General features: G+C 43.5%; 1 protein-coding gene across 2 annotated transcripts in view; it reads left to right on the forward strand.

Annotated features, from left to right (window-relative positions):
- INTS7 (integrator complex subunit 7) overlaps positions 1 to 9,729 on the forward strand; it is an 85,325-nt gene extending 75,596 nt beyond the window's left edge. For both annotated transcript variants that reach the window (XM_077902190.1, XM_077902189.1), the window contains exons 18-20: positions 3,320 to 3,418; positions 4,761 to 4,946; positions 8,285 to 9,729. In XM_077902190.1, coding sequence (XP_077758316.1) covers positions 3,320 to 3,418; positions 4,761 to 4,946; positions 8,285 to 8,572 — 573 coding nt within the window. In that variant the 3' untranslated portion in view covers positions 8,573 to 9,729. The remainder of the gene's footprint in view (positions 1 to 3,319; positions 3,419 to 4,760; positions 4,947 to 8,284) is intronic.
- Positions 9,730 to 18,848: the final 9,119 nt, after the last annotated feature.

Consider the following 18,848-nt stretch of genomic DNA (forward strand, 5'->3'; position numbering starts at 1 on the left):
AACGCAGATAAAACTTTTTTTTTTCTCCTTTTTAACAATTTAACTGAAGTTGCAATATTTCTCAACCCTGGCTACACATTAGAATCACTTTGGGAGTTTTTAAAAAAGTACCTCAATACCCAGGCCCCACTGCAGACCATTTAACTTTGAATCTCTACAGTTGAGGTCCAGGCATTAGTATTTTTCAAAGCTCCCAAGTGATTCTGTTTCACCACCAGGGTTGAGAACCACTGGCCAAGTGAAACAGAAAGAACTGGGCTTCTCTTCTACCTGGCAGTGAATTGCTTCCTGCCAGGTGAGGCCACTGATCTCCTTTTGGTGTGCTGCTTCCCCTTTAGCCTGCTGAATCTACAGCCTTTGGCAATGTCGAACTCTCACTCTTTCTTCTCCCTCATAGGACAGACTGACACTCACCCTGATTTTCTCCTCCCTGTCTGGCTGTTCCCCAGTGTCTTAGCTCAGGCTCCTTTAAAAACCTCTAGAACTGGGTGGCTTACACAACAGATACTTCTTTCTCACGGTTGTGGGAGCTGGAAAGTTCAGAGTCAAGGTGGCAGCCAGTTTTTGTTTCCTGGTGAGGGCCCTCTTGCTGGTTTGCAGACAGCCACCTTCTCTCTGTGCCTTCACATGGGGAGAGAAAATGAGCTCTGATCACTTTTTTTTCTTATAAGGACTCTAATCCCATCATGGGGCCCCATCCTTATGACTATCCAAACCTAATAACCTCAGTAAAGGCTCCACCTCCAATTACCAACATATTGGGAGCTGAGCTTCAAAATAGGAGTTTCGAGAATACAGACATTTAGTCCATAACAGCCTGTCTATGAACTTAGGCCTTAGAGAGTTCTCCTTGTTCTGCCTGCCCATGAAATGATTATGTTCCCTGCAGCTCGCTTCTGGCTCCCATCCTTCTCACTTCTGTACTCTCACCCATTATCAAGTGTTTAAGAAGAAATTGGCAAGATCCGTTGTTGAGTGAAGAGTTAGATTAGATTTCAGGACAGGTACTTGCCTGGACATCCTGCTTTCCACATATGATTGTCAATACACATTTGCTGAACTGAATTGACATGGGTAGTTGTTTGACACTGGGATTTAGTTGCTGAGGGACAGTATAAAGGTTATCTTTGAAGGAAATTCATACATCTGTGCAAGATATTTATTAAATGTCAAAAATGCAGTCTAATAAGTACTATATTCAACAAAGAAGATACTGTTGGTGCTATGCTAGTCCTTCTGCTGGTTTACTAACCATAAATATGTGACTTCCTATCTCTAGACCTTACTGTGATGGTAATCTGCTACTAAAGTACCTGTAGTACTGTTGCCCCGGGCGCCAGCGGCCTCAGAGGCAGTCCACACTGTCCCTGTAGGGAATTGTAAAATCTGCATCCATTCTTTTTTTTTTTTTTTAAGATTTTATTTATTTATTCATGAGAGAGAGAGAGAAAGAGAGAGGCAGAGACACAGGCAGAGGGAGAAGCAGGCTTCATGCAGGGAGCCCGACGTGGGACTCGATCCGGGGTCTCCAGGATCACCCCTGGGCCGAAGATGGCACTAAACCGCTGAGCCACCAAGCTGCCTGCATCCATTCTTCTAAAAGGGAGAATGGTGCCTCTTTGCCTGGGATCAGCCTGAGGCCATTTGGGGTCCCTTTTAGTCCATCCTTCAAAGAGGTGTCTCTCCTAAAATACTTTTGGCATCAGACGTCCACCACCAGTAGGATGTCCCTGCAAGTGCTTCTAAGATCCCTTATTGCAGGAGGATGAATAAAGTTGCATTAGCAGTTAAACCTGAAGAAACAGACCCAATGTATTTGAATCTGTGTTGTTGTTTTGTCAAGTAATAGACCTGCCATTTGTATTATGGGTCTATTGGGCACAAAATGTTCAACACCCTGAAACCAGTAAGGAGTGGATTCTTCAGGCGTGTAGTAATGTCCAGTGGTTTAAAACTGTTTACAACAGGAACGCCTGGGTGGTCCAGCGGTTGAGCATCTGCCTTCAGCTCAGGGCATGATCCTGGAGTCCTGGGATCAAGTCTCACATCGGACTCCCTGCATGGAGCCTGCTTCTCCCTCTGCCTGTGTCTCTGCCTCTCTCTGTGTGTCTCTCATGAATGAATAAATAAAATCTTTAAAAAATAAATAAATAAAACTGTTTACAACATAGGCAACTAGGAGGCGCACCCTGCTTGGAATCTGGAGCTTAGAAGGGCAGCCAGCATAGTAGAATGCTTTTCAACCTGAGGGGAAGTAGACTGAGGAGGGGAAGGTAGACCACCAGGAATAGTTCTAGGTCACCCAAGGTTATAAGTGTTCTGATGGTGCTGTAACTTTTTTCTATTAAGTTGGTGAATCATTGGTAAAATAGAACAAAATCATTGTAAGAGTCAGGCAACCTAGGTTCTAGTTCCAGCTTATTCTGTTACCTGTGTCAGTGACCTGCATCATCAGCAAAATTGAGGACTAGGCTGGGTGACCTTTGACAGTGTCACAGGTGTATACTCCCCTCCAAACTCTTCAAGTTGGATACATTAAGTTAAATATGTATAGCTTTTGTATGTCAGTTGTACCTCAATAAAGTGAAATAAATAAATACATACAATATCTTAGAACTCTTAAATGCTAGTTGTAGGACTCCTTTTACTAAGACTCAAAGGATTCACTGTAGTGATTCTCTTCTGCAGCTATGCTGTGAGTTTCAAAACTCAGATTTGTGAAATGGATTTCTGAAATAAGGTACCCTTAGTAAAATTTCAGAGTAATGTAGAGTTGGACTGTGTAAATCTGAATTCCAGTAAGTTTCCACCATTACTCACCTCTAGGGACCCATGGCCGCAAGGATGGGGAAGCCACTCTGTGGACATGGGATAGAACAGGCAGTGAGGTTCTTCATGAGATTTGGTGTTAGGCCTTGGACATCAATCTACTACTCTGGCTTCTTTATCATATATTCTTGATCCTTCTTTACCATATGAGATGACTCTATTGTGTATCTAAAATAATTATGTAATAATATATCTAATAGCCCTAAGGCTATAGAAATGCAAAATTTGTACATTATTTGGCCTTAAGGATTTTCTTCTACATTTTATTTTACTGAATGTACTTTAAAATAAAGTAAAAATCTGCAGTTGTACTCCCTGACATGAATGATTTGACAAAGATTTGGGTGTTATGCCCATTTCCTGACTGGGATGTATTTTTGCAATAATCTTACAACCATTTGTACTTTTTAAACTTCTTCCTGAAAGTACTGTTTGTTGATGAAATTTGGAAATTTATTTTTATTTAACTTAGTTTCTTTTTTCCTGCCAGCATACAGCATGCCTCTGCAATGCCATCATTTCCCTGCTGAAAGTTCCTCTTTCATTTCAGAGATACTTTTTCCAGAAACTGCAGTCTACCAGCATCAAGGTAATAATAGCAAGAATACAAAGGTTAATACAGATTAAAAACCCATTCATCTTCTGAAAAATATGTGGAATACAGCTCTGCTTCAGGATCTTACCTTTGGTTTTCATAAAACTTACACCCTTTAGTTATAAGTTTGTTCCTCCCTTTATCAGGTGGTTTGGTGAAGATAATAGGATTTGGGAGTCAAACCTTCTGCACTGGGTGGAAGAAAAGGGTGCAGAAAACTTCTGCAGAAGATTTGACTTCACTAGGTGCAGTGAAATAGATGTTTGGGTACCTGGAGCTCTGTCCCTTGTCTCCAAGAATAATCTGAGAGGTTTTCATCATAGTCCTCTAGAAGGATCTTGTGCTGAGTTCAGGTCTCATTGGGCTCTTTAGACCCTGTTTAGAATAAATCAGGTCCAGTAAAATATTACCAGCCCTACCTGTAGAGTGCTTTTGTCTGTGAATATCAAGTTTTGAGGAGTTGGCCAATGATAAGAGCTAGTATTTGAAAATATTTAAGCCACTCAAAATTCAAGGGCTATTTTTAATTCAGAGAATGGAATTGTTAAGAAAAAATGGAAAACTCTCCTCCAAAAGATTTCCTAGATTATCCCTGTTAGTAAATGTCTTCAGTGTACTTTTGCATATCCATTCGAATGCTTTTGATTTGACCTGAATATAAGGAAAATTGATTATCCTAGAAAAGATGTCTTAAGGTAGGATGTGTGTAGGGTTGGTTGATGCAGTGCTCGAGCATTATCAAAAAGACCCACCTCTTCCATCTTTTCATTTAGCAGAATTTGGACTTTCTGTAATTTAAGGGTACTTGGGATTTTTTTAATATGTTCTTAAATAAAAACTAATGAGAGGTTAAAAACTTCATTTGGTTCATTGGCAGAAATTGAGTTTTCTATCACTGTGACTTGGTCATATGTGTGATCCTAGAATTTTAAGTTCACTTGCCCTTGAATTTAATCTATTTAAAATTACATAGGAACAAAGAGAAGAATAGCTAGACATGCAGATTTATATAGTGCATTTCCCTACTGGAGTTGGTTGTCAAAGAAATGCCCCAGTACAAAAGTGAGGAAGACTAGGGTCCCTCACTGTTTTCTGATCCTCTGTTACCCTCACACAAAACTGGGGTTTGGGGTAGAAAACACAGTAGTATTTAAAAGAGGCATCAGGGAAAAGGAACCCTTGACTTTAAAGGTCTATTTGTCTGGCTGTCCCAGCTGTCAGCTTGTTAGCTGTGTGTGTCATGCTGTAACCTACAAACAACAATTAGCACAAACATGTTTGTTGGAAGAAAGCTTGTTCCTGCTGTTTAACATTCATTTCAATGTCGGTATTCCAGCTTGCTCTGTCGCCATCCCCACGGAACCCTGCAGAGCCCATCGCTGTCCAGAACAACCAGCAGCTGGCACTAAAGGTAGAGGGCGTGGTTCAACACGGATCTAAACCAGGACTCTTTCGCAAAATTCAGTCCGTCTGTCTGAATGTTTCTTCCACGCTACAGAGTAAATCTGGACAAGACTACAAGGTAATTTAGGAAAGAGGCAGAGTTGTGATATGGATTTTATCAGCTGATTCATGGAAGTTTTCCTGTGTTTTTCATGGTTAAGCAGACTGTGGTTATACCTTCCAAGGAATAGAGATATAGACATAAGTTAAAAGTATATATTGGGGTTTGAAGGAGCTGATAAATAATACTTCTCTTTTCTCTGCCTGAGCTAGTTGATAGAGAAAGCATCCAGGCAGACAGAGATCAGAATAGGAGCCTTACTATGGTAGCTGTGGAGAAACCTAGCTCAGGTCCCTGGCAATAAGGACTTCCTAGCCTTGTACCTCTGAATTGAATTTTCCCACCCAACTTCAGCCTGTACACACAAGAGCCTGCCCCAATAAAATCAATGGCAGGAAGGCGCATCCTGCTGTCCAGAAAAGAGAAAGAGAGGTCTTAGCTCCCCATGCTAGTTCCTACCTCAAAACTTACCAGTCAGTAGAATTCACCTCCTCCCCTGGAGACCAGTACTGTTCATCTAATGAAAAGTCCCTCCATGTGGAGGGAGCCATCAGGAGTGGGGCATAAGTGCCTCCCTAATTCCCCTACCTACCCCCCAAGCGCACATCTAATTATTTTTCTCTATTCTAAGTGAATATTAGCATTTTCCAAAGAAAAAAGGGTCTACAACATTGACAATGTCAGATAAAGTAAAATCTTTCCTTAAGAGTGTAACCCTAGGAATTTGGTGCTTTGGGAAATCACAAGGTAAATAACCAAAAATCATGCTTGCTTTGTTAGCCAAGGCCAAGATGCTGAACACCATGGAATACCAGGATTCTAAATGCAGGATGTTCCTTTCTTTAGACATCTCTTTCCAGGTCCTTGGTAGTTTATTCACAGAAAATAGAACAAGGGAACAGGTACACAACTGTATGAACGGAGTTGTTCAAATGCCCAAAATTGGTTGTGTCCAGGTTTATTATGCACATACTTGCACTGAGTTCCATAGTAAAAAAAGAAGTGTTAATGAAGATATAAAAAGAGGACATTTTATTATCTTTGGTGGTTTCAGGGTAAAAGCCAAGAGAAGGTATGGTGGTTTAAGCTATTTTTATTTCTTTTCTTTGGTACCTTTTTTTGCCCACCCTGGTAAGGCTCAGCCTTCATTCTCTTGCTCTCTTTGACTCCTATGATACAGACCATGGTGCCTTCTGTAGCAAATATTTGGTGAATGAGGAAAAAAATAATTTACTATATTTAGGGTATAAAACTATTATGTTTGGCTTATCCCTATTGTCATGGAAGATCATAGTGAGAATTTACATAGTCCACTTACCCCTCCCTGTCTGCAGCTGTCTCCTCACTTAGAGTTTGAAAGAACAATAACCATGATTCTCCTTGTTCCCTGTATATAATGATTTCTCCTGTTAAGAAAAAAACCATCCAAACCAGTCTTCTGCCTATTAACTTACCTCTCGAGGCATTGCTTAAAGTCAGGAAGCTGGTATAATAAATTATGTAGTACAGGATTTGTAATGTTAATTGCAGTGATTTTTCAACTTGAAATGCATCATCCGGTCAGAGTGATCCATTCGGGTTGCCTCGACCGATTTCTGGTCTTTTTAAGGAAGTTCTTGTTTGGTAGGCATATTCTTTAGGAACATTAAAACCCTACAGAAGTTGTACAAACAAACAAAATAGGGCCTATAAATAATTCTAAGATCTTGAAATGGTCAGTGACTTCCTTTCATTAACATTACAGGTAAATATCTCTGGAAAACTGACCTCATGATAACTGTTCACGTAGTCACAGAGCTTCAGGGCACATTTATGTGATTGATTATGCAACAGAAACACATGGCTGAACATAGAGCAATCTGGCCAAATATTCATTAAGGTTACCTTTATATATATGCATTCTAGAATAAGTGTCTCTTGACATACTTCAGCTTGGGTACAGGTCACGGTACACCAGCATGTGTTACTCTGTTCTCTGAAGGATAAAGACATGAGTGGCTAGCCAAATAAGTGAACAAGCCCATAAATCTGTGTTTTATAATATATTGTGCTGCTGATCTGAGCAAGACATTGATCATTAAGCAAGCACCGTACAAGTTCTGAACTTAATTAGTTGAAGGAGGGAGGAACGACTGCATTAACTAAGCCATATAAAATCAGATAGGTAGGAGGAAGAACCCCAACTTGCATTTACTTAGGGTTATGTTCTTTTTCAGGCTCTTAGATTTGAAATTCCCTGAAACAGGCGATTGCAGCCTGTTTCTTCAGAGTCTGTCTTCCCAAAGTAAAGAAAGAGGGAATTGGAGTTGAGGCTGGGTAAGCAAGTGTGGGAGAGGAACATTTTCTCTTTCACTGTCTTAGGGTCTCCAGCTGGGCCCAAGATTAAAATGATATTGAGGCAGATTAACATAAGAAAGGCATACAAGTTTGTTAGGATTGTATATGTACATGGGAGTCATCATAAGACATTGGAAACCCAAAGAATTGACCAGAGCAGGAAGCTTATGTAACTTTGTGAAGACAGAAGACAAACGGGCAAGAGGCAGTAGTAAACTGGGGAAGTGACTGGGAGAGAGGCAGGGATACCAGTGGGAGATAGGGGTTATTGTAGTTTGTTTGTGGAGGTGCATTTCAGCATTGACTCCCAGTCTCCGGTGATAAGGATGTTCTCTTCTTCTTGATACAGTAAGGGCATCTTTCTCATGGGGGATTTTATGGTCTGTTTTAGGTAAAAATGGGGAGATCAGAGAGCCCATCCTACATCTGCCATTTATCAAGTGCATTTTGCTTGAAATAACAAGGTGCCAAAGCAGTGTATGTTGAGGTGGCACATCCTGAGCTCCTCCACAAAGAAGAAAGGCCAGCAAATGAAGAGGTTGAGAAAGGCTCTGGGAGCTCCTTCTACTCAAGGATAGTGAGGAGGCAGGATCACTTAATGGTGAAAAGTATAGGCTTTGGAGTTAGCCTGCCTAGGTTCAGATGCCAGCTCCACCACTCATTAGCTGTGTGACCTTGGAGAAATTACTTAACCCCTCTGTTTCCTCATCTGTAAGGTAAGGGTAAACACAGTACCTAAACCTCTTGGTTGTTTGCAAGGCTTAAATAAGCACTTTGTACAGGGCCCAGTTCACAGTAAGCACTCAATAAATGTTAGCGGTTATTATTTTTTTTAATTTAATTTTATTTATTTATTCATGAGAGGCACAGACTGAGAGAGAGAGAGAAGCAGAGACACAGGCAGAGGGAGACTCGATCCCGGGTCTCCAGGATCACGCCCTGGACCGAAGGCAAGCGCTAAACCACTGAGCCACCCAGGGATCCCAGCAGTTATTATTTAACAATTTTTTTCATTCCAGATACCCATTGACAATATGACCAATGAGATGGAGCAGAGGGTTGAACCTCATAATGATTACTTCAGTACTCAATTTCTGTTGAACTTTGCTATCCTTGGGACACACAACATTACAGTGGAATCTTCAGTAAAAGATGCCAATGGTATTGTATGGAAGACAGGTCCCAGAACTACCATATTTGTAAAATCCCTAGAAGACCCTTATTCCCAGCAAATTCGCCTACAACAACAGCAAGCCCAGCAACCATTACAACAGCAGCAACAACGAAATGCCTACTCAAGATTTTAGCCACATGAAGAATGCACTACTGGCTTTATAGGAATGGATCAAATGGACAAAAATAATTTGGTTTTTCATATGGATTAAGATATAAAAGTTAGAATGTAGAGTCCATTTATTCATTGGTTTCTATAATGTAATGCTCTGGTGGGGGGAAGGGTTTGTTTTTCCTTAAAAATTTAATGTGAGAAATCACTGGGTTCCTAGCCAGTAAGATTTTTTTCCTTGTTCCTTCTTAAACCAAATCCTTTATCATTTGTTTGACATTTTCATTGTTTTATTATTGTATTTCTGTTGCTGAGCCTTTTCTTACTCTTTCAAGAAAAGTCATGTATTGGGATCACTGACTTAATAGATTTGACTGCCTCTCCACCAAAACAATCACTTGCTACCTGGCACAGACCTTGGGGAGTTCTGACCAGTCAGTACAAAGTTTATCTGTGGTTGCAGAAACCGAGTTCTTCCATAGGTGGACTTCAGTGTGTCCCCTGAATTCCAGTTTTCTGGATTTTGAGAGCTTACAATCTAGCAGAATTGAAACATCCAGCTATATTATTTCAACTACTTATCTACCTTTTCTGTGCTGACACGATCTTAATTTATTGTTTTAGTATTTAATTGACCCAAAAAACAGCTAACAATTACATACAAAAATTGGAGATTAATCCTTTGTGTTTTCTAGTGTGTGTGTGGTTTTGTTAATAGTGTAGACTTTTTTTACATTATTTCCAAGAGTGAAAACAAATCACTCACATTTACTATCTTAATGTTTTAAATTAGGAGGGCAGATCTTTTGATTGGTTTGGTTTCTTCTTGGCAAGTTATGTAATGCTAGACTTGATTGTCTAGAAAAAACAGCCTCTTTATAACAACCTCAATTAGTTGGGATGCTCAGGGAATAGAAGTTTTCTGGTTAGCCAGGAAACCCCTTTTTTTCTATTTCAATACTGGTTGAAAATCATTATAAAATAAAATAATAATAAACTTTCTTGTCTTAACACAGTATACTAGATGTAATTTACCTGTTCAATCTTCATTTGGGATCATTTCAGTACTCGGGATCATGGTTTCTAAACATCAGGGATCATAGAGTCGCAGATGGTTGTTGATGATATGGGCAGTTGGGCTGTGATCCAACTTTTTAAATAAATCTCACCTTTTCTTTGCTTGTGTTTTGCATTGTTTATTTTAAAGTCAACACTGGCTCAAAGAAAAAAGAAAAAGAAAAATATGAGTTGGTTTCTCTTTTTCCTTGTCACGTCACCTCCAGCAGTGAGAACTGTTTGGCAACTCAGATCCTTCTAGATTGCGTGGCTCCATGAGTTATCCCAGCAAAACACCCTCTGCTGCCATTGACCAGAACATTGTCATAAAACGTATAAATCTGCAGTGTTCACCATGGATGACATCCCTTTCAATGCAGCCCAGTTGTACACAGTGCATGATATGCAGTTGTGGCAGCATCTGGGAGCACAGGCCTTCGGGGGAATTGCCAAAGCCGTGTGGAGGAGGTATGCAGGTCCCCTTGCCTTCTTACCAGGCGTGGAGAAAACTGAACCAGAAAGCATGGGGTGCACTTTGGGCTCTGATGAATTAGTTCTGTGACCTGGGGCAAGTCACTCTGTCTCTCTAGACTAATTGCTTTGTCTGTAAAATAACTGAAATAGACTGGATCTCTTCACTCCAATTGAGTTTTATCAGGTGACTGAAAGACTAAAGACCGAAAAGCTCTTATTTGGGGGAACAAGAAAATTTGTTTAATTCAGTGTCTGTTAGAATGAAATTTTATAAGGTCAACTTCAGGTTTTTGGTTCCATTTCAAAGCAGAATTCTCAAGACAAGAAGCAAACTTTGTAAGCCACCAATCCCCTCCCCCCCAGTTCCCTTTGACAAAGACCTTCCCAAATTTTATGTGCTTAAAAGGCTTTTTTTTTTTTTTTTTTTTTTTTAGTAGCTACAGCTATAAACTCTTTGATTTGGTATACTGTCAGGCCCTGGTACAAACTTGGAATTATTAATAAAAAACAAATCCAAATAGTTCAGAATATGAAGATAACCGTATGAAGCAAAAAAGGCTATCTTAAATGAGGATGTCCCTGAGACCCAGGATCGGAGCTCTGAATTTCTATTTGGTATAAATGTCTACTGCATTTCTGGCATCAACTGTTAAGCAGTTATTTAAGGTAAGGAGAAATGCTGTTTATGATTTCAACACTACAGTTATGAATGAAAAAAAAATGCTCAGGGAAAGATGAAAGATTCACTGGCTGTGAAGTGAGCGTGCCCCATGAACTTAGAAATATGGATAATAAAGGGAAGTGGCTCATTGATTCTAGGAAGATGGCTAATTTTTCTCCATGTTTAGTCACTTTGCAATATAACCTGATGGCTCAGAGCACAGCCTCTGGAGCCATACTGGGTCCAAGTCCTAACTCTGCCTGACTTTGTGACCTTGGACAAGCTACTTGATATCTCTATGCCTCAGTTTCCTTATTCCTAAAATTGGGAAGTATAATAGTGCTTCACGGCAGAGGTGTGAGCATTGAGTAGTCAATGTAGAATTAATATATGTAAAGCATTTAGCATGCTCCTTGCACATAGCAGATATATATGTTCATAGCATTGTTATTATATCCCTCTGATATCATTCTTCACAGTGTTAGATTAATTCTTAATCTTAGCATTTTATTCACAATAAAAGTTACTGCTACTCTGCTACTAAATACACATTTAAGCTATCTTCTCTCATTTTCAATTTGGGTATGTCGAGTTATTACTCGACAAAATAACACTGTTGACCCAAACAAAATGGAATTTCTGCTACAACCAGTACAATAAATCATATTAAGATATTTAAAGGCATATGTACAAAGAAAATTATGAAACCGCTTTCTAAAGCTGCTGATTGTCTTCCATAGTGATAGGAATAGTATATTGACTATTTAGAAATTAAAGTACTCTTATATTCCAGTTTAGCCTAAGAGATTTTGTGAGATGACCTTTGTAGCTCAAACTGACCAAGATGGCAGATAATAGGCAACTGGAGACGCTAAGTCACTTTCCAAGTTAAGGTATGATTCCCAGAAGAACAGACCAAACCAAGATCTTCAGACTAGGGTCCCAGAGATGTCAGTTTAAGTTCTGCTTATAAGACTCACTTGCCCTGGATCCTTAGATCGGTCCCTTGGTCCTTCTGTGCCAAAACCTGCCAGCACAGAATAAAAGGATCCTGCCACTCGGTATGTGACATATATGCAGCACTTGTCCAATAGAACTTTCTGTAAGGACGGAAATGTTCTAAGTCCAACTATCCAATATAGCCACTAGCCTGATATAGCTATTGAGCGTCTAAAATATGGCTAGTGTGACCTGAATCTTTTATTTACTTTTAGTTCAGTTATATTTAAATAGCCTCTTGTGGCTACCGCCTGCAGAATTGGGACATTAGGACCTAGATCACTCTTAAACGGATTTCTAGATAAGAGGTCTACATTGGAATTCTTTACTCACCAAAGGGTTCACATGGAAGACTAGATGACAAGGAAGGTATTTGGGGTTTGTGTGTTTGCTTTGCCTCTAGTAATACTGTGTTGCTCAACCAAACACCCAGCCCTCTTCTTTCTACAGTTCACCCTTGGATTTAGCCTTTGTCAGTCACCACCATTAAAAGTATGAGGTCCAAAAGTCTGGTAAATGGGCTTAGATCTCCCAGCAGCCAGAGGTTATGATCTTCCTTTCCATTTCTTGCCCAAGAACACAAAGATCTGTAACAGCATGGGTGGAGTATTTTTTTGGCTTGACTGGAGCTAGGCCATTATTATTCTGTACTATCTCTCAGTCTAAAGTATTCAATCTATGAGTAGTTTAATTTGTAATTGCAATTGGAATTTAAACATTGAGTCATATTTTTCTCCTTAACTATTCTAACGAGACCTGGAGCTATTAATTTCCACTTCCTAATGAAGAATGTTAAGTGTTGCAAACTCACTTTTTTTCAAATCTACCACAGGCACAAAGTATTTTTCAGTCTTTATGTTTTCCCTTCATGTCCCTGCTTACTTGCTAATCTCTCCCGAAGCAATTCTGCACAGTCAAGTCTGTGTGCAGTAACTGTCCTCTGTTTAGATCTGGTTAAAGATTGAAACGCGGTGAAGTGAGTTTGGGGATTATCTTCCTCTCAGGGCATGTCTACGAGGTCTAGTTTCTGTCTTGTGATAGTTAGCTGACGAACTGAGACTAAAAACATTTTGTTGCCAGAGAATTATTTTTAGCAAATTATAAAGGTGAAATAATACACATTCACTTGATACTAGGAAATGAAATCAATCAGCAAAGTGAACATCTCTACCCTCAAAAGACAGGATGAGTTAAAATCACATTGTTTTACAGAGGAAAAAGAATTTTCTACTTCACTGTTTGGTTTTCCTGGGCGATTTTATTTGTGGATTTTGATGAAGCTTGTTTGTGGCTATGAAGCAAAAATATTTCAAATAGAAAACTAAGACAACATGGAGCTAAATTAGACTGAAGACTTATGAGAAGATATCAATGTCTAGTTGTGTTTCCAAGGCCATGGAAGGTGAGAGAATCAGCCATGCTGCCTCGAGGGGAACCCTGCCCCTTCCCCCCACTCCCGCCCCGGAAGTAGTGAAGATAATGATGCTTTTTGCCTATTTGTCATCTCACTCTGAGGAGATGAGCAAAGTGATGACATTGTTAACACTTGGGGCCCCCCCATACCTTCTCAGCCCAACACACCAAGCAAAGGCAGGTATCATGTGATCAGGAGAGTCCGTTCTGAAGCCCCACCACACACACACACACACACACACACACACACGTAGATGAAAACCCTATTGTGGAAATGCCGGTGGGGGAGGGGCTTCTCAGGTCTGAGCCCCACACTGTACCAGGCTCCAAGCTGGCTGTGGGCAATGCAAAAGGAATCTGAAAGAGCCCTCAAGCAACTTGCAGTCAGTCTCTTGACAGAAAAACCCCCAAAAAAGTTTTTATAGAACGTGGAGGGAGGTTGATAAAAACTATTGACAGAGCCCCAAAGATGCCATTTCTCCCCTTGCATGTAACAGGCCAGGCTCTTAGAGGAAAAGGCCATCATTTGGGATTATCTCCTTCTGCAGCATTTGGAAGTGCAAGTGCCCTTCCTTCTCAGAGAGCCTCTTGACATAATCAGGGACAACTGGGCACCTACTCCTTGGAAGCCAGAGAAGAACAAAAGTGCATTTGGAGGGGGGGAAAAAAAAGATATGCCCTAAGTAAAGTCACCATTTGGCCTTGAGATAGGAGCTTACACTCCAAAAGAATAAATATTGTCTCATGTTGCAGAAACTACTGCTGCTTCTAGCCAGGCTGTTGGATGACACAAACCCCCAATGTCACATTTCAAGGTATCAGGGCCTTGGGGAGAAATGACTGTAATCACAGAATCACTTAAGCAACATCAGATCCATCCTACTTAGTGGTTACAGTGTCTCCTGGGATGCTCAAAAGCATATTAGCCCTGGCTAGAATCGTCTCTCAGGGAGTGAGCTCATCAGGAATGTCTCCTTGAGGGCCCTTGACACAGGAGAGGCCCGTGAGTCCTTCCTAAGCGGTACCTCTCCCTCCTTCCTCCCCCAGGTGGCTGACCGGGCGGGCGTAGCTGATAGAAAGCACTTTTCCTTCATCCTGAGCACTAGAGGTACCTCAGCTGACATCACAGGGCTCTGTAGCTCAGTCAGCAACATTTGTCTGAGCTGGAGTTTGTGAATTTGGACAGATTCCCCAGATCGATGCCAAAGGCGCAGCCAACAAGGACATAAAAACTTTTGAAAACAGGTGACCCTTTTTATTCATTCACCACATGTTTATTGAACACGTACAGGGTACCAGGAACTGGGATTATAGTGATGGACGACCTCCTTGGGGTTAAAGCCATGCCATTTGCTTCTGCAACGGACCACAGGACGGAAGGCCATGAGAAACCCACCGTGCTCTTGATAATGCTGGTGAGCCTGAGCTTCCTCGGTGGCTGATCATTCGCTCCGGTGAAAAAGGAAAAGAATGGGTTTGGATGGGACTGTCCGGGCTAGAGTCACTGCTGTTTCCAGGTGGCCCTTCAGGAAAGCACTCAGCCTGACACTTGCTCCTTTTGCCTCCACGGTCTTCACAGTCGACTAAGTTCTTCCTTATATCCCACACGGCAACCCACCTCCTGCTTCAATTCTCCACGTTTGAGGGAAATGGAAAATTCTCCAAAACCATGGTCATAGGGAAATAGCCCTAATCAGAACACAGTCTCCCCGGACCCCAGCCATGTCACATTGGAAAACCCTTCTGTCCCTCCAGACACAGCAGAAACATCCTCATCCTGACTCCTCCAACCAGACGTGACGGTCTCAAAGCCAGTGACCAGTATCAAAGCCAGTCTTGTGTATGGCGGCCTGCTGGGAACAGACAACTCCCTCCACTGCCCCATGCTCCACACCAACCCCCCCTGACTACTGAGTCTCTCTTTTCCTCTCCTGACATCTCTGAGCCTTGGCTTCTTCATCCGGGAAATGGGGCTAATGACTGCCCTACCGAAGAGACGTGAGCATGAAACGTAATAATGCGTGCGCCAGGCCTGCTACTTGGCAAGGATCCACCAACTGCCTTCTGCCTCTCTGCTGGGGTGGCCGGCGTGGTCTGGTGGCCCAGAGGACAGCGGGAAAAGAATCCTCAGCCTTGTGAAACAGTGATGTTTCAGATTATCTCTGCCTTAAAGGAAGACAATATCCCAGGGCATCTGGGGACCTCGAGGCACTCGAATGTCTTAGACTTACAAGAAATTCATTATCCTCTCTCAGGAGGAGGGCATTTACATTTATCAGCCTCCCTGTCAGCGCAATCTGTGGGCCCTGGGGGAGGAGGGTGAGGACAAAAGGAGAAGTGTCCCGTGCAGCGAGCCAACCCAGGCTTCTCTGTCATTCTTTCTGAGTTATTTAGCAGCTGCACAATACGTGGGCTTTTGTCCAAAATCAGTTCTTGCCATCAGATCTACTGGACATAAGCCCCATGATTCAGTGCACACTTGCTCCCTAACTGAACATAACTTTTTTCCTACTGATGAGACTTTGCTGTCTGCCCCCAAACACAGAGCACGAAGGCGAGGCGACTTAAAATTGAGAAGTTGAAGTTGGCTAGGAGGAAGAACTTCGTGAACTGTGAAAATAATGAAGGAAGGAGGCATTCGGACCGCGTGAGCTCTGCTGCCCCACCACAAGGATGCGTTTGCCAACAGCCTCCCTGGAGGCAGAGGGACGGGCTGTCTGACCTCTTGGCTCCATCGCAGCTGCAGGAGCTCCTGCAGGCGAAGGCTCCCCAGGCTCAGGGCTGTGCCCGGGAGTGGGGGTGCGGTCCCCACCAGACACAGGCCCGCAGCCCCTGCGTGACCCTTTCTGTCCTTAGAGCAAACGCCCCTGGCCATTGCCCAGAATGACATCGAGGGGACAAAGAAGTGGGAAGAGGGGTGCGGGCGTGGTGGCTGAGAAGAGAGGGCTGCTGCCGAGGTTACGTTTCCTCTCACCTCCCAAGTGGGTGTCTGTGTGTGTCTCTATGAGATGTGTGTCCAGGCAGGGACAGGAACTGTCCTCCTTTTGAGGGCCGGGGACTGTCCACAGTGCTCCCTCGTGCTGTTCCCACTGCCATCACCCTCCATCCCAGCCTCATGAGGTCTCCTTGGATGTCACCGTCGCTTCTTACGTCCCTTGCTGCCCACTTCTGTGTCCTCTGAGTAATGCTCACTTCCCATTGCTTCCCGATTCACTCGTTTGATCCAAACCTTTGATTCCCACTGAGTTCCCGACACAGCCCGAATTCTCCAGTGTTTCCCACCAAAGAGCCTCCACAAGAGGACACCGGCCTAGCAGCCTGGTGGGCCTCGCCTCTCACCACCCTTGCAAGTATTATCCCAGTCTGGAAAAACCAGCTTCCTAGACCTCCCCGGAGCTCAGCCCACACATACTCACTGTTGTGACCGTGTTCATGCCTTCCCTCCACCTGCATGCTCCTCCCTCCATCCCTGACACGTCTGCCCATCCCCTCTGTGTCCAGATTCCTCGGCCAGGCACAGGAGTCAGGATTCCTACAGGGCCTGTATCTTATTCAATCTGGTGTGAAGCAACCCAGCTTCCTGGCCCTTGGGCTCAGCATAAAGGTGGACACATGATGGCTAAATGTCACCATGTCCTGCTGATGAGAAAAAATGACTCCCTCCACTGTCCCACCCCTCACTGGCCTCTGGCTATTCTCTGGCTCGCGGCACTGGGTCACATCCCTGCATGGAGCAGCCTCGTCTGATCTACCAGCCGATCTGTTGTTCACCTTGGAGGCGAGAGGTGTAGTGCAAGCTTTCTACTCTTTCTGAGCTCTGAGCCGTGTGATGGCGAGAGCATGACCTACTAGCACCATGAGGCCCAGAGGAGGCCCATAGTATAGCTCAGGCTCTAATCTGAGGCCCCAGGCAAGGGGGAGTGGGCCAGTGTGTAGAGCTCACAAGGAAAAAAATATATATATATATTTATAAAAATATATATATATATTTTTTTTTTGAGAGAGAGAGAGAAAGCTCAAGCCAGTGGCTGGGGCTGGTGGGGGGTGAGGCAGCAGGGAGGAGCAAAGGGAGAGGAAGAGAATCCCAAGCAGTCTCCCTGCCCAGCATGGGTCCTGATGCTGGGCTGCATCTCACGACCCTGAGATCATGACCTGAGCCAAAATCAAGAGTAAGATGCTTAACCAACTGAGCCACCCAGGCGCCCCTAAAAGAATTTTTTAGAAGACCACGTATCCAACTCTTGCCTTGGAGTCATGTTCACTCTCCTCCAGCAACAGCTGGAATTGGTCAGGGTGCAGAATGCGTTGTTTGGAAAGCTTTGGGTTCCACCTTCCCGACCAGGTTCTTCCCTGTGCCCCCCTTCTACCTCCTTCCCTTCCTCTCTCCCTGCCTTTCTTTCCCATGGACCGATTGAGTGCTCATTATAGGCGGGTAGGGTCCGTGCTCTCAGGCAGCCATGGGTGGTCGTCATACATGTCGGGGTGGAAAGTGTGTGTCCCTAGGGCCCAGGGCTAGCTGACCTGCCACCTCTGCACGGAGGGAAGACCGAGAAGCACTGCGTTGTTATTCTCATTGACTGAGGAAGTATCTCATACTGTCTGGAAGACCCCGCAGGAGGTGCAGGGGGCAGTGGAAGGTACCCAGCAAGAAAAGGCAAGGAGAGGAAGCCACAGGAGGCCTTTGGTTTCTTACCACTCCAGTCCGAGCCCGACTCCAGAGCCAGCTGCACATCAGACTCTGCCAGCTCAAACCTGATGCTCTCACTCTTGTACCAGCCATCTGTTCCATTGCTCGCCAGCTCATGTTTCCACCTCACATCTCCATGTGCTTTCTCCAGCTTCCACTCCACAGGCTTTGAACAACAGGGCCTTGCTCCAGGAGGCTGGACCTGTAACAGGTAAGACTGGGAGCCATCCAAGGCCAAGGCCTTTCCCCTAGAAGACAGCCTGGCTGAGTTCCAGTCCAAGGTGCCCTGAGCTGCCCTCATGTCCTTATTATGCAGCGAAAGGTATGCAGTTTACCTTTGTGCTTTTTCTTTTTTAAAGAGTTTATTTATTTGAGAGAGAGAGAAAGAGAGAGATCACAGAGGGAGAGGAAGAGGGAGAAGCAGACTCCCTGCCGGATGCAGGGCTCAGTCCCAGGACCCCGAGATCATGACCTGAGCCAAAGGCAGACACTTAACTGACTAAGCCATCCAAGCACCCCTGTGCTTTTTTTTGGGTGGGAGGGCACTCCCCAAAACATGATCTTTCCCGAGTCAGAGGTGTCCACAATGCCTTAAGGAGTGGAGAGATATGGCAAGTCTGCAAAGACAAAAACAAAAACAAACAAAACCCCTCACGTTCCACGTGTTTAACTTCCAAAGGAAATATCAAGAATAAAAAGGGGGGTGTTGGGGGGCAGCCCGGTGGCTCAGCAGTTTAGCGCCGCCTTCCGCCCAGGGTGTAATCCTGGAGACCCGGAATCGAGTCCCACGTCGGGCTCCCTGTATGGAGCCTGCTTTACCCTCTGCCTGTGTCTCTGCCTCTCTCTCTCTCATGAATGAATAAATAAAATCTTTAAAAAAAAAGGGGGGGGGTGTTGGGGTGACTGGGTGACGGGCCCTGAGGGGGGCACTTGATGGGATGAGCACTGGGTGTTATGCTATATGTTGGCAAATTGAACTCCAATAAAAAGAAATTTTAAAAATAATAA

Source organism: Canis aureus, chromosome 6 (assembly GCF_053574225.1).
Source record: "Canis aureus isolate CA01 chromosome 6, VMU_Caureus_v.1.0, whole genome shotgun sequence".
Lineage (NCBI taxonomy): Eukaryota > Metazoa > Chordata > Mammalia > Carnivora > Canidae > Canis > Canis aureus.